Here is a 14,900-nt window from a genome sequence, read left to right on the forward strand (position 1 = left end):
TAGGGAAGGAACCTTTTGATTACCTAACAAATTCTCCTTGACAGCACCTTAGGAAATGTATGAAGATCAGTGTGGAGAATATGCATACTGATGTTAGGGTGTAAAGGGTTGATATGATAAATTTTGACTGGTTCTTATGATCTATTGAAGGGCAGCTGTACTGATGACCTCACCATTAAGAACATTTTGCTTTTTTTCATGTAAAACGTCTGCGCCTCTTGTGCCACTGTTTTTTTTTCTTTTTCTTACCCCATTTTGACGTCGTCTAAGTGCACAGCAACACTATGTTCATTAACTTCATTGATTTTTTTTTTATAGTCCTCAAATATACGCGTATTATTGTGATTGGGTGCGATGTTGTCAGTTCGAGTGGAGGGGAGCGTTTCCTCGGAATACGTTGTTAATTTTTATTTTCTTTGAACCTAGGTGTGGATATCCTCGTGGAACCGTTACGTGCGACGTTGCAAACGAAGGTAAAGGCAAATTCCGTGAAGCAAGAATTCGAAAAACAAGACGAGCTGAAGAGATCGGCGCTGAGAGCCGTAGCAGCCCTGCTGTCGATTCCAGATAGTGGTAAGTATTTTTAAGTACACACATAAAAAAAATTATAAATAAAAAAAAAAAAAAAAACGACGTCGATTACAGCAAAAAGAGAAAAAAATGTGAATTAAAGCTAATAGCGCCGATTTCACATTGTTGCTATTTTCGAATTTCGGAATGCACACGAAGGTTTCCGAAAGAGCATTGTAAGCATCCAAAGTAATAGCATTCGAAAAAGTTGGAAGTTCTTTCAATCGAACGCGCCCGAAGATTTCCGAAGATGCAGCGGAAGCATTCTCAGCAATAGTATTCGACAACATGAATTAAACAACGCTGTGTTATCTAAAGAATTAGTATTCCTCGCAGAGTCGTACGTGACTTGTTCAATAACGAGCAAGTAAATGGTGATTATGGTCCAGTGTTGCGTAGACTACCACACCATCAACTGTAGAGCACTTTTCGATTGAGTGTCGTGAAACCAAACCTAAGGTAATCACAACGACCAATCAGAAGAAGAGAGATACCGTGAAGAGCCAACGTGAACTCAAAGCAAAGAAACGCCTAAAGCGCTGGAAAACGCGGGCCACCAAGTCGTCGTACGTCATAGCTTTTTTGCATCTGATTGGTTGAGAGGGTGGCGTGAGTTTTCTGGATAATGACGTTGCAAAGAGAAACAAAACCAATGCTATCCCGGATTAGTCTCGACGTTTAATTGAAAATTACTATCTAATCAAGGTAAAACAAGCTAGCAAATTTTTGCGGTGGGCGGTAATTGTCAGTGCTAGATTGTTCATGTGGAAGGAGTGTTTGTAGAGACGTTGATAGGATTGGCCATTCCTTCATTTTCTTAGAGCTGACATCCATTTTTTTTCCTTCTAAGCCAAGAAATCAATTTTATTTTTCTTCTTCTTCTAGATAAAAGTCCCTTGCTCAGCGAATTCCTAGCGCAGATCAAATCAAGTCCTGAGCTGTCCGCCATGTTTGATTCCATCCAGAGAGATGCTGGTTCAGCGGAAAGCATGGACACTAGTTAAAGCGTGTTACCCTGTTTGTCAAATAAAAAAATAATGATCCCCCCCCCCCCCCAAAAAAAAAAAAAAAAAAAAAAAAACACAATTACCAGAATACCGTCTGCAAGGAGGTATAAAACAGTAACAAGGAGGGCAAGTTTTCAAAAAAACTATTGTAGCTGTCTTTACACCAAAGAAAACATTATTTTAAAACAAAACTGTTGTAATTTGCATAACTTGTTTAGAACTCAACGCATTTGCAATTAGAAAACCCTTTTTTCTCGTTACCTTTATTTAACAAGTTCAAATGATCAAGAAGTGAGAATAAAGGATTTGATTTTGTTGGTAAGAAACTGTTCCTTTTTGTCAGAAGAATTATCTTTTGTGACCAATATCTGGGGTCAGCGGTTGACGGATGGACAAGGTTTTGGTTTCTGTTGTAACTGGGTCATCGTAATGTGTCCTTAACTCCTTGATTCTCATGAGTGACCGAGACAGAATTTCTCTTTACAATATAAAGATACAATATCAAGTAAAAAAGTGACGAGAATGAAAGAAAATATAATCTGGGGGATTATTAGTTGATACAGTACCAAATTTCCCAAATTCGTATCGTAAGAATTGTGTTGCAGACAGTAGACAGAACCCTTGATGAGATCTTGCAGTGAAAAAGTTGAGCAATCATTTCACCCTCACACCATCGACAAACTGCGAGAGAAACTCGAAGAACTATTGCGAGACTAGCCTTCGTATAGCCGTACCCTCCCTCCCCCTTGTTTCTACTTGTCAGGGGGGAGGGTAGGGGAAGGGAGCAACGAACGAGCATTCGAAAGCGTAGAAACAGTTAAAAAAAAAAAAAAAAAAAAAAAAGCGTGATTTTGTTCACAATCCTGCTCTTCGATAGGAAAGTTACGATTTTTTGCAATTATCAACACATCAGAGCACGAATGGTTACAAAACGGTTAACAAGAGCTCGTATCTTTATATTGTTGGTATCGCCATGGTTGCGGGGATTTCAGACGGGGATTCCCCTGAGGTAATCGCTCTTGGACATGTCAAACAACAAGATGGCGACAGGCGAGGAGAAAGATTTTTCGTATCCTTTCACTGATACTTTGTCCTCACCTTCGTCTTCTTCTTCCAGAATATCTTTTTCAGAATCTAACAGTACTGAACCTACAAGTAGTTCGGAAGGTAAGAACCAATTTTGATTTGAGAAGAAATAAAAATCGAGAATGAACGTAGAGGTCTTTATGAAATGCTTCGAGTTTGTTTTGATTTGTTCGGAAGGCAAGACCTTTTTTTTTGACGTGAGAAAAGTCAAAATCTAGCGTTAAGATTTTTTGTCTCCTTAGTTGATGCAAAGGTGGTCTTAGACGAAGGAATATACGGCTGGATCTTGCATTTAATCGAGGAAGGGAAAATCGCTCGAATTGTCGATCCTTATAACTGGATTTACGAGCTCGATTGGCAAGATGCAGTTTGGAAGTACTGGCATGAGTTTCGCGAAGCAAGGAGAGGTGGAAATAGCCCCCTTAAAAAAGACAACTTCAACATCAGAACGGCAAGCAATGGTTTAAGAGCTGCTCTGCTGAATTCTTACAAAGATAAAGGTGCTAAAGAATATCCAGAAAGGAAGGTTATGGATGAGGAGAACAAAACAAGCAAACGATGCTTCAAATTGCCTTCAAATGTGGTTGATAAACTTGCAGGAACAGCCTTTGCTAGTCATGCTGTTTCGAAAGTTGTAAGTACTACCTTTTTTTCGATTCACCCATTTATATTCTAAAGCTAATTACAGTAAACTCATCCTGTGTTGGTGCTCTGTATGACAGTTAACCCTTTAGTCCCTGGAGTGACATGCATATGATTTCTCCTCATGATATTAACCCTGAATCACACATTTGGGTCACGAGAATAAAGGAAATGATCACCAATTAAACAATTAAACAGGTTATTTGATAAATTCTCCTTATCAGCACCCTGGGAAATATATCGAGGATAGTATAGAGAATATACATACTGATGTTGGGGTGTAAGTTATTATTTTGTTTTTTTTTTTGTCTCATTTTATCAGTTCATTTCAAGATTTCATAGTTTCATTCAAATGAAAGGAAGTTATGGACTTCAATTTTCATTTTTTTTCCCCAGGGATATTTTTTGTTTTGTTTTGCTTGTATTTTTGTTCCATTTACCTCAGCCTATACTGATATTGTTTTATTTTACACTTCAGAATGAAACTTCCAGTTCTAATGTGACTGATTTTAGAGAGACATCTGAGTCTAAGTCAGATGCACATGGAGGAGAAAACGCCATCAATGGTACTTTTCACACTTTGTATATGCTAAGTAATAAAAAATATTCAGTACAACCCCCCCCCCCCAACTCCAACTCAGTTAACTCTGTCAACCCCTTCCCCTCCCCCTCCCTCTTGTAACTCAAAAATGATTCCATTTTGAGTCATTTACTATCAGGTAACTTGAGCCCTCACTAATTCAAAACATTTTAAGTTTCCTTTAGGAGTTCAAGTTACATGGGGTTGTACTGTACGTTATTCTTATCCCAAGTCTACTGTTGTATAATTTCACTTGATAAATAACATTGTTAGATCAATCCAATTTTGATAAGTTAGTTTTAATTCACCATTACCTAGCAATCACAGTGTTTAAGAGCAATACTTGATGTTTTATTTATGTTGAATATTTATACATTTTAAAAAACAGACTCTGCTTCTCATCTGTCAAGACCACCTCCTATGGCTTCTATGGACTTAAATTCTCTCAGTGTTGATCCTGAGGTAATATTCTCTCTTCTTAACTAATTTAAACCTTTTACCCCTAAGGGCGACTTGCATCTTATTTCTCCTTACAATATATAACCCCTGAATCACAAATGAAGGTAACAAGAATATAGAAATTGATCACCAACTAAGGAAGCTCTTGATTGTAGAACATAAGGATAAATCAACTCACTACATACAACTTTAGTATTTACATAGAAAACAAATTCTATAGTCACGATCTTGACGTTTATATGTAAACATTCAGTCACTTTAGTCTCCAATTGAAAAATTCATAAACTAATTGACCCTTTAACTCCCATGAGTGACTGAGACAGACTTTCTTCTCACAATATCAACCAGATAAGTGATGAGGATAAAAAAAAATATCAATTTGGGGATAATTAGTTGATCCAATACTAAATTCTCTGAACCAACATTATAATAATTGTATAGTTGACAGTAAAGAGAATTACAAATTTGATCTGGGAGTTAAAGAATTGAGACTAACTTGTTCTGTGTTTCAATAATTTGCAATTTATTTGGTTATAAAGGTTGACTGGACAATAATCCTTTTCTTTCTAATTTCAAAAATGATGCAAAATCTCGGAAAAAAACAAACAAAATCATGCACTAAAGTGTCTTGCTTAATCCCTGTCAATAGCTTCATTGATGAATGAGCTAACAACAAGCCCATTTGTTTGCTTGCTTATTTTTTTTCGCCTTGGTTTCACTCTTAATTTAATTCAAGGTGTTACATAGCATTACAAATTTCTGTAGGGTCTTAACTTGATTTCCCTAATAAAAGTTTTGAAGCTATTAATATTAAAAAAGGCCTGTTTCTAGATGATTGAGGTAGGCATAGGAAAACTGCAATGTTAATAGTAACCTGCATATGATCTTTCAATTGTTTATAATAACATATAACCTGTTGATCAATTTGGAGCTTCAAGGCCCCCCCCCCCCTCCTCAGGCAACCCCCTTAACCCCCTTGAACTTTTGATGGTGCCCAATTGCCCAATCTAAGAGTCAGTTGTGATCAGCACATTTTTTTGTAAAAGGCCAAACCACAACCCTGGCTTTCTCAGTTATCGACCAGTAACTGATTTAAAATCTAAACCTAGTAGACCTTTTTCCCTGAGCCACTTGCTCATGAAAGTGAACTCTTTTTACCTTGAAATACCTCTATATTAAAAGATAAAACATTTGTATTCCACTTCCAAAACTGGCTCAAAATCCCCACCCCACCCTGGCAATGTTCAAAATTTCCATCCCTTCCTGTGGGTTGCCTGGTTGGAGTGGGGGCAGTGAGGAGGGCTGAAGCTTTAAATTCTTATATAGCCTACAGCAATTCTATGAATCAGCACTGCTATCATTTTTAAATAAGGTTATTTTTACCTGTGGTTAAATTTGTTAGTTATTTGCAACTTAATTTCAGGAATCCCAAGTCCTGATCAATCACATACTCTCCCATGATGGTAATCTGCTCAACCCAGACTTTGGGCTCACTCCAATGCCTAGTAACGATGAGGAATTGTTACCCGTACTTCCTGACTGGGCAAACACAAGCCAGTATGATGCAGAGTCCTCTGGTTATGAAAGTAGGTCTATAACAACCAACACGTAACATGTAGTAGCCTGAAAATTTGTTTTTGTGTTTGTTTACCATCCTGTTATTAGTTTATAGGGTTCAAATAAATAAAATCTTCCAGTAACTTCACTAACTACATTTCTTTTGTACTGACTGATATGAATATATTTTTTGGAAATAATATTCATTAATATTAATTAATTATTATTCATACTAAATCATTCACTAAAATCATGAGCCAGGATAAAGCAATTAAGCTTTGACTATTAAAAGAATTCTCCTGTTCTCTTTTTTTTTTTTTATCCCTTTTAATTGCATATCAGGTGGCAAACTTGCTCTCTAATTTTGATAGAAGATAAATTTCATAAGTATCAATTTGGTCACTTAAGTCAATTTATGGAGTTATGATACTCCAGAGCAAGGAAACTAATAACATTTTATACAATGAAAAATCAGTCAACATTCTTTTGTGTCACCCACAGCTGGTATAGATGAGAATCTGGTGAAAGAAATGGACCCCTGTGAAGGTCCCTATCAGGTAATATCCATTTTGGAAATGATTACCAACTAGTATGCTCTCTGTTCTTCTGTCTACAACTTCTCTTTGTCATTGCATAGGAAATGTGTAGTAAACAGCATGGAGAATATTCATTGGCTACACAACCCTGCCAGTCTTTCCTTTATTTCCCATTGTTTTTAGAGGGCAGTTCTCTATTTTCTTTCCTTTTCTGTCTTCTTTTTCTCTTTTTCTTGTCTTTTTTCTTTTCTTTTCTATTTTCTCTACTTTTTTTTCACTTCTCTCCTCTTTTCTTTTCTTTCCTCTTCTTTTTTTCTTCCCACCTCTTTTCTTTTCTTTTCTTTTTTTCCTTTACTTGTCTCTTCCCTTCTGTATCCTTTTTTTGGTTTGCTTTTCCTTTCTTTCTCCTCATCCCTGTTTTTGTCCTTTCTTTTCTTTTTTTTAACTTAGTCTTTCTCTTTCCTTTTCTTCTCTTTGGTTTGTTTTGTTTTGTTTTTGTTTTTTCTATCTTATTTTATTTTTATTTTTTTATTTTTGACAATCAGTGTTTACTTTTTTCGTAGGGAGGAAATATGTCTTTCATTTTCCTGGAACAGCCCTTGTCTACTCGTTTTCCTGGAGTTAACAGTACCAGCAGGTGCAAGGTGGTGTTCTCTTCACCCAAGCACAGGCCTATGTCTCCTCGTGTGGTTCATGCAACAGTGAAAAACTGTTATACTTTAAAAGTCCGTGTCCCTCGCTGTCCAAGTGAGTTTCCTCTTTAGCATGTCCAACTAGGGGATTTTAACGATGAGCAGTTGTTAAGCAGTTAACAGCTAATCTCTCTGACTTTGTATGTGCGCAATGATTGGTTAACTCAGTGGGTTGTATTTTACTGGGCGGCCCACTAAATTCTAACTTTTGTGTGAATTGAAATCTCCCCACCCCACTAAATTCTGACTTTTGTGTGAATTGAAATCTCCCCACTCCATTTGAACCGGAGATATATGTATATGAAATATTTCACTATAACCTCGAAGTCGGTTAGGAAGAGATCTGTTTTACATAACCATGATACAGAGAGCAGGGACCACGCAGAAAGTTTTTGGTTGGGGGGGGGGGGGGTGATAAAAAATGACAAAAATGTAATTTTTTTTTTCTTTTGCAAAAAAGGGAAGGGGCCAAAGGATCCCCAGCTCCTCCCTCTGCGTGGTCTCTGGAGAGGCAGTGAATATCGAGTTCTTTTATTTTCGCAACAATGCAGAATCAGATAAAAACCGGACTTTTTTTTGATATGGTTACGGGAACATCTTCAAGTTTTAAGGTAATAAACCAAAGCTTGACAACGTCATATGAATACTTTTTTCCAGGAATTCCAGGAGAACAGTTGGTGCGTGGGAAGTTGACAGTTAAAGTTGTTGTTAGGACGCAGGAGGATGCCTACATTGGCGAAACCAAATACACCTACAACTCTAACCTGCTGAGGCAGTTTGAACAGTGCGTCAAAGCCTTAGATGACGAAGATATGGAGCTTGACTGTACTGGTTCCCCGGTTGAACACCACGTTACCATGAGCCTCAGAGGTACGTTCACTGAGTTAACTCTTTAATCCCTAAAATCTGACTCATTTGCATTTATCCCTTCTGGTCGATTAACATATATAGCCTGTGTGATGACGTGCTGGCCTAGCTGCGCGTGTTTTCTACGTCATAATCAAACATTTTCCCCTCCGGCCCGGCCTAACTCAGCCAGTAGGTCTAGATAACAGTAGATATGTCACGAATTTAAGAAAATATATGTCATTAAAGCCTATTGATTGAATTTCAGAAAGGATATGACATTTTTTAAAAACATGTTTCGACATGCTGATTGGACAAAACAAACAATAAAAACAGAACAATGTCAGCAAATTACACTGTAAATTCAACTTTGTACTTTGTATAAATCAGAACTGAAGATGACAGAAGAACTGTTGAAACATGTTTTTAAAAAATGTCATATATTTTTCTGAAATTCAGTCAGTAGGCTTTTAATATTATGTGACCGTCGCTCTTTCATTTTCAACTCGCATTCCCACAGGGCCGTGCGGCTTTTCCGGTCCTGCCCGGAATATGTATATTGTAGATCACAAAACTGCGAATAAATCTGTGATAAGCTCACCTTATCCCTGATTTTATGCTCCTGATAAACTCCTAAAAAGCTACGAATTTCATTTCCAGAACGAGGTTTTGCCACTGATCACCAGTTCAACTTCGCTACCCTGAGAGTGCTGGTCTTTGTTGCGGTGAAGGAGAAAGCCTATAACGTCTTGCTAGCAGTCTTGAAGTGCCCTGTTATTTCGCAAGTATTTCAGCGCCATGCACACATATTACTGCCATTCCTGGAACAAGTGCAGAAAAGAGAGAGACAAACTGACAGAAGTGCGTTGGTCCTTGAAATGAGCAGAAAGTGAGTGTGAATGAGCACGCAGACTCAGGCTTAGTCTGTTCTAGGCATTCAGGTTGGGGGTACAAGCGAAGAAGTAGAGCGATTAATGGAATAAATGGATCATTGTCAATATCTGCGCACCCACATATTCCTCCCCTAACCCGACAGCAGTCAACTGATATAAAGCCAGGGTTAATGTTGAGTTAGGAGAGGGGTAGGTGTGTAGTTGATCAGATTCAAGCCCCTTCAAGTGAATTTTCAATGAATTCAAATCAGCAGGGTTCCATTGTATTGGACTGAAGGTTCAGCGTTTTATTGGTGTCACCCTCTGAGTTGTATCCACCTTGACCCTCATTACTTTGAGACGAACCTGAAACGCTTATTTGATCGAGAACAAAAGCTTTCCTAGTTGATACTGAAGTGCGATTGATACGCGATGCCTTAGTGTCCCTCATATGATGATGGGTTGTTCTTTTTGTTGATCCTAGGCTTTTATTGGAATGCAATGGCAGCAACGAGTCTCTAAAGCAATGTAAGTTGTTACTAAGTGCAAATTGTACATTCGTGAAATGCTTGCCTCCGTTACGAGGCAAGATATAGCTACTCTCTGATAAGTCGTAGTCTCTTTCGCATGATATATTAACCCTTGACCCTGAGAGTGATGAGCATCACGGCTAATTTCTCCTAACAATATCAGCCTTAAATCAAACATATAGTTCATGAGAACAAAGAAAATGATCGCAAGGCCAAGATGCTCTTGCCGTGTGATTATTTGGCAAATGCCCCTTGTAAGTACCATAGGAAATGTATGGAGATCATACCAAACTGATGTTGGGGTGTAAAGGGTTTAAACTAGTCCATATTGAGTTTCAGTTGTAAATAATATTGTTAATGTTAATTTGTTTGTAGCTTTGACTTCGATTAGATTTCAAATTTCCACAGTTTGTCGGTAGCTTTCCTTTTCCAGGCGAAAAATCCACTCGAATTGAGACCTCTGTCAAATTTAAGACTTAGCGCTTTACTCTGATGCTTTTTGTCTTGTTAAGTGAACATCTTGCGGCTAACCATTAATGTATTTGGAATTGCAGTCAAGGAAAACGCACGAGAGACGACGGACAAGTTAATTGAAAATGGCTATGAGGGGGGCTCAGAACTAGAAACCCAAGAGGTGGAAGTGTCATTTCATAATTGGAATGAGTCGTCTTCATCCTTGAAGCGTAAAGAAGAAAAGACGGAGAACGGTAAAAGGTTTGAAACAAGAGAGATTTTCCGTGACGAGGAGAACGCAAGTCATACAGAAGTGAGAGACACCCCCGTCCATTTAACATGCAGTCTTTCCACAGAGGAAGATGCAACGATACAAGGCAAGGATGAGAGAAAACAAGACAACGAAGAGATCTCTAAGCCAAAGATTTTTGTTCTTCGGAAGCCATGTTCCCCCGTCCCAATAAGCAGAAGTCGCTCTAGTTTCCCAGATCCCCGAACGGACATTTTTATCGAGTTGCAAGTCCGTAATGACCAAAGGACCTCTGAATACAGCGATAACCAAGATGGCACTCTTGACAACGTGACAGAGCACGTGATCGTTAATAAACAACTCGTGACAGAACACGTGTCAAACACGAAACACCACGTGACTGTGGATGTGAAGCACAACGGTACTAAACAGACTGCGAGAGACTGGGAGGCAAAGTATGTAAAACGTGTCAGCGGCAAGCTGGGGTACTGGTTTCGATTTTACGAACCAAGTTGTGAGCTATTGCTGATGTTTACACTTTACGACAAGCCTCATCCTACCAAGTCAGAGACGAAGTTGAAGGAAGCAGTCCTGGACTACGTTACTATTGAGGTCGAGACGATCAGTTGGAAGTTACATTCCTCAAGGGAAACCAGAGGAGAGAAGGAGCACGATAAACGCGAGCTTGCACTTACTCGACAGGTTCCCCTTGTGGCCGTATCGCCCTCACAGACCAAGGTGTGCATCATTATGAACGAGCTGCATGAATTATGTGACAATGGAGAATGGGTGAAGTTTGAAGAAGCGTGCGAGATGCACCAACATTCGAGCAATTCTGATGTCAAGGTTGCAGTTTTGCTGGAGAAAGCCATTGCATTTTTGTACCACCGGGATCTGGAAAAAGCGGAGGCGACAGCTTTGGAGGCTCTCAGGATTGTTTCCGAAGCTAACAATCACCAACTCCTCATAGGACGAGCTTACTACTACCTTGCGCATGTCTACCGCCGGCAGAAAAAACATGGGGAAGCGGTGCGGTGCATTGACTTGTCCAAGCAGAATCTTTACCTGATCGATGTCTGCCTTGACCAAAGTTTCATGGCCTACGAAGAAGGAAATGTCATGAAGGAGTTCATCTCTAGTGGAAGCATTTTGAAGAAGAAGCTTCTTCTTCAAGCTAAGCACTGCTTTGAGCGTTGTCTTGATCTCAGTCGGCGGGTGGATGACAGCAGCAACCGGGTGATTCCTCACACGCACAGTTTCGCCCTCATCAAGATGGCCATGCTTCTTCTCGATTGCGGGAGCACCTCAGGACGAGAGCGGCGTGTGAGCAAGGAGCACGTCATGGAAGCGTCAAAGTTCCTTACTCTTTTGCAAAATAATGGCCTGGATGACATAACCGAGAGAAGAAAACTCCAGTTCCTTTTGGCGCGCTCGGATCTCGACTACCGGCTTTCTAACTACCAGGCAGCAGCAAGTCGTGCCCATCAAGCTTTGGAGATGGCGCAGGAGTACGGCTTCCTACTGGAGGAGATGCCAGCCCGAGATCGAATCTACCACAACCGTCAGTTACTTGAAAAGGGAGGAGCTTACGGTTGTCCAGAAATTTAAGCTGACGTTAAAAATTGAATCAAATAATTGTTATTTTCCTGGTTTTACTAAGAAGTGTTGCTATAAAGCAGAACAAAATTAATAACCAAAGGCTCTAAATTATTCCTATTAACCCTTTAACTCCCAGAAGTGATTCACATGAAACTTCTCCTTACATACTCATACATTATCCAGCAAACAAGTTATGAAAATACTCAAACGTATCAGGTAGAAGTTTATGTCCTGATCGAACACCAAATTCTTTTATTTTATTTCCAAGGAAATGAGTAGCAGCTAGAGGAGAGAATTAACAATCAGATCTTGGGAGTTAAAGGTTTAATAGTTTAGGTAATCTGAGCAACTTCTGGTTGAGTTTGGAAATTGGGGAGGGGGGGGGGGGGACAAAAGACGGAAGTAAACTTCCTACCCTTCCCTCCACTGTAAAATATCTTAAATTGGATAATAACTTCGGAATTGTATTCCTTCATTCGCGGCAGATTACTTAAAGTAAAAGTCGCAATGTAAATAGCTTTGAGCACAATATGTTTCTATTTTAACCGGAAACATGTACATCAAAGACTACTCAAATTGTAACTAACAATAAATGTATCTTAATTTGATTAAGATCAATTTAATGATTAAAATAATATGTTGGATACGTTACTGTTTCTCCACGAGGTAGTTCTCCCAACTGAATACTGGGAATTTTATTTTTGGCTGGTCCTGATATTTTGATGCTTATCAATTTTTATCATTTTTCCTTTTTTACCTTTTTATTGTAATTTTTATTTAAATTTTTTAGTGCATGTAAATGCAAAAGTCGGTGTGTGGTTGTGAATATGTGAGTGGAATTTTTCAAAAACGAGAAGAAGGAAAAAAAAAATTCGGAATCATCGTAACCATTCATATATAAAAGGAAAGGGAATATTTAAAATAACAATAAGCCATTTTACTATTATAAATAACGCTAGCATCAAAGCAATATCTATCCTCTCTTGCATTAAAGATAAAGAGTATGGAAGCGATCTTTACAATAATGAACTCTACTTAGGCGGTAGTGAAAATACTACCGCTTAAGTAGTGTTTTTTATACGAAGATCTATTCCATATTTATTTCTTCATCCGCAGTTCACATACATGATTTTCATATAATTTCAGTCATTTATTAAAGATAATGTTAGTATTTTTTGAAATATTAGTGTTACCAATATGTCAATATTGCTAGTAACGCCAGTATCGTTAACAATGCCGGTTAGCTACTTTGTAGCTAGTGTATAATTAATTAAAAACTTATGAAATTAAAACAAATTCAGTGCTGTGCCGCTGTGCCGAGCCGTGGGCTCTAAACTTAAAGGAATTTACACGTTGATCAGTCCTAGAATTGTTTAAGGTCAAAGTAAGCCGACGTCACCGCTAATCTATTTAGGATGAAAAAAAAGACAACAACAACAACAAGCTTTTTAAGCTCGTCATTTGAAATAGTTCGCTCTCATTTTATTTTAGTAAAAGCAGTGACTTAATACATACTCGTAACAATGCTAAAAGAATGAAACCCTCATACTCAGCCAGCCTTAGAAGCTTGGTCGTGATCGGTTTCATCTTTCCTTATATCTGTTAGTTAGCCGTCTCCTCCACAGTTCGTTATCAATTAGTTTTTCATCCCAAGGCAGTCAACTTACATGAAGTATGAAGAAACTTACGAAGATTCTAAAAGTAGATATCTGTCCGTCAACTCATTCCACACTCGCAGGGCAGATACTCCCGGTTCGCCGAATGTGGCTCAGTATTCGGTATCAGTATGTGTTAGGCAATTAATGGATGAGGTTAAGCATAATATTATGAATTAACAATGCCGAGGTCTGAGTTATCTGCCGATGCCGAATGCTGAGACAGAAAACAAAGACACAAAGTTTGATAATCACCACATCATGCGAAATTGATAGAAGAATGTCTCACCGTGGTAACTACATTGGCCAAAAGACACTGTCTATAATGATGTTGACACTTTCAAAATGACCATTACAGAATCGCGCCCATTGAAAAACGTCGCACGGGAAAATGCAAATAAGCTAGAAAAGAGAAAGAGAGCATGCGTAACTTCACGCAGGCCTGTCAATCCGACTGTCAATCATGTAATCCCCCGTGTACGCAGTGTTCGAAAGTATTTTTTCTTGTGCAGACAACCGAAACGTAGCGCTTTTCATCGAAGAAGAATAGACGTAATTAGTGGCGTTATCTTGATTAGGTTATATTTTTTAAAAATCGGTCAGATGTAAAATTAAATTACCTTTCAAATGCCGGGTTTTCAATTTGTGTTAAGACTCAAATGCGGCAGATTTGCGAGGTTCGACCATCAACTTCGCCAAGAAAGCAAAACATCACAGAAATATTCCTTTTAGTAAAATTTCCGTACTGCCCTATACTATCGTAAAACAAATCTGTTTTCCCAATGGTAAAGTATTGTTTTTGTCACTCTATCCAAGAACTGAACGTATAATGTAGTGTGGGGCTGTGCGGAATTTTACCTTCCTTTTTGGCCCGTTATTGCCGTCAGTTTCAGATAACACGTCGGTAGTCTAATTACTTTTCGAAAAGCTTAAGTATACGTTGTAGATTCCCGCTCCACGTAGGTGCACGCTCACGCTCATAAGCTTACGGATGAACACTTCACGCTCTTTTGATATGCAAACGCGGCCCTCGCTCTTTACCGACGAAAAGAGCATTTCGTCACTTTGAAACAATGCTAATTGCTCCAATTGTATCTCCATTGTCTCTAAACGGACGCAAAGCGAAATTTTACAACTCCCGTTTGGGAATTTGTCAATTCAGATCTAAAGCGACCGAAGTTGGCGGTGAGCGTTTGCAACCTCATTCCTAGGTCATTGCGCCCGCAAAGCATCATGGGTACCCCACTTTTCTCGGGCGACGCTTTTCAATGGGCGCGATTCCGTAATGCACATGTTAAATAGGGAGAGTGCACCTCGTGATCACATGGCGATGATTGGGAAACTATCTTCCGTCCCGAACCTCACGAGGCGCAAACCAAAAGGAAAAGTTCCGCAGTCCAAACGAGTAGCTTCTTGTCCCCCCTCTCCACTCTCCCCTCAGTATTTTTCGACTTACTCTTTTGTCAAGGGGACCACGCTGCTTTTCCTAATGGCCTTTTAACATTAGCAAGTCAAATAAGGGTAATACAATAAAACAAAAAGGTTAACTACTTAAAGAATTGAGCG

At 38.9% G+C, this 14,900-nt stretch overlaps 2 protein-coding genes across 2 annotated transcripts in view; both read left to right on the forward strand.

Annotated features, from left to right (window-relative positions):
* The window catches only part of LOC113679590 (cullin-associated NEDD8-dissociated protein 1), a 28,662-nt gene extending 26,759 nt beyond the window's left edge, over positions 1-1,903 (forward strand). The window contains exons 40-41 of the mRNA XM_089188925.1: positions 427-573; positions 1,456-1,903. Of these exons, the coding sequence (XP_089045051.1) occupies positions 427-573; positions 1,456-1,574 (266 nt within the window). The 3' untranslated portion in view covers positions 1,575-1,903. The remainder of the gene's footprint in view (positions 1-426; positions 574-1,455) is intronic.
* A 557-nt stretch (positions 1,904-2,460) lies between these two features.
* LOC113679591 (uncharacterized) lies at positions 2,461-12,983 on the forward strand. The gene is made up of 11 exons (XM_089188976.1): positions 2,461-2,744; positions 2,906-3,297; positions 3,784-3,871; positions 4,274-4,347; positions 5,768-5,930; positions 6,403-6,458; positions 7,001-7,184; positions 7,787-7,999; positions 8,636-8,864; positions 9,332-9,375; positions 9,932-12,983. Exons 1-11 carry the CDS (start codon positions 2,603-2,605, stop codon positions 11,686-11,688), a joined length of 3,342 nt encoding a protein of 1,113 aa, XP_089045102.1. The 5' UTR covers positions 2,461-2,602; the 3' UTR covers positions 11,689-12,983.
* The last annotated feature ends 1,917 nt before the right edge of the window (positions 12,984-14,900 follow it).

This window comes from Pocillopora damicornis, chromosome 1, assembly GCF_964200805.1.
Source record: "Pocillopora damicornis chromosome 1, jaPocDami1.2, whole genome shotgun sequence".
Classification (NCBI taxonomy): Eukaryota; Metazoa; Cnidaria; class Anthozoa; order Scleractinia; family Pocilloporidae; genus Pocillopora; species Pocillopora damicornis.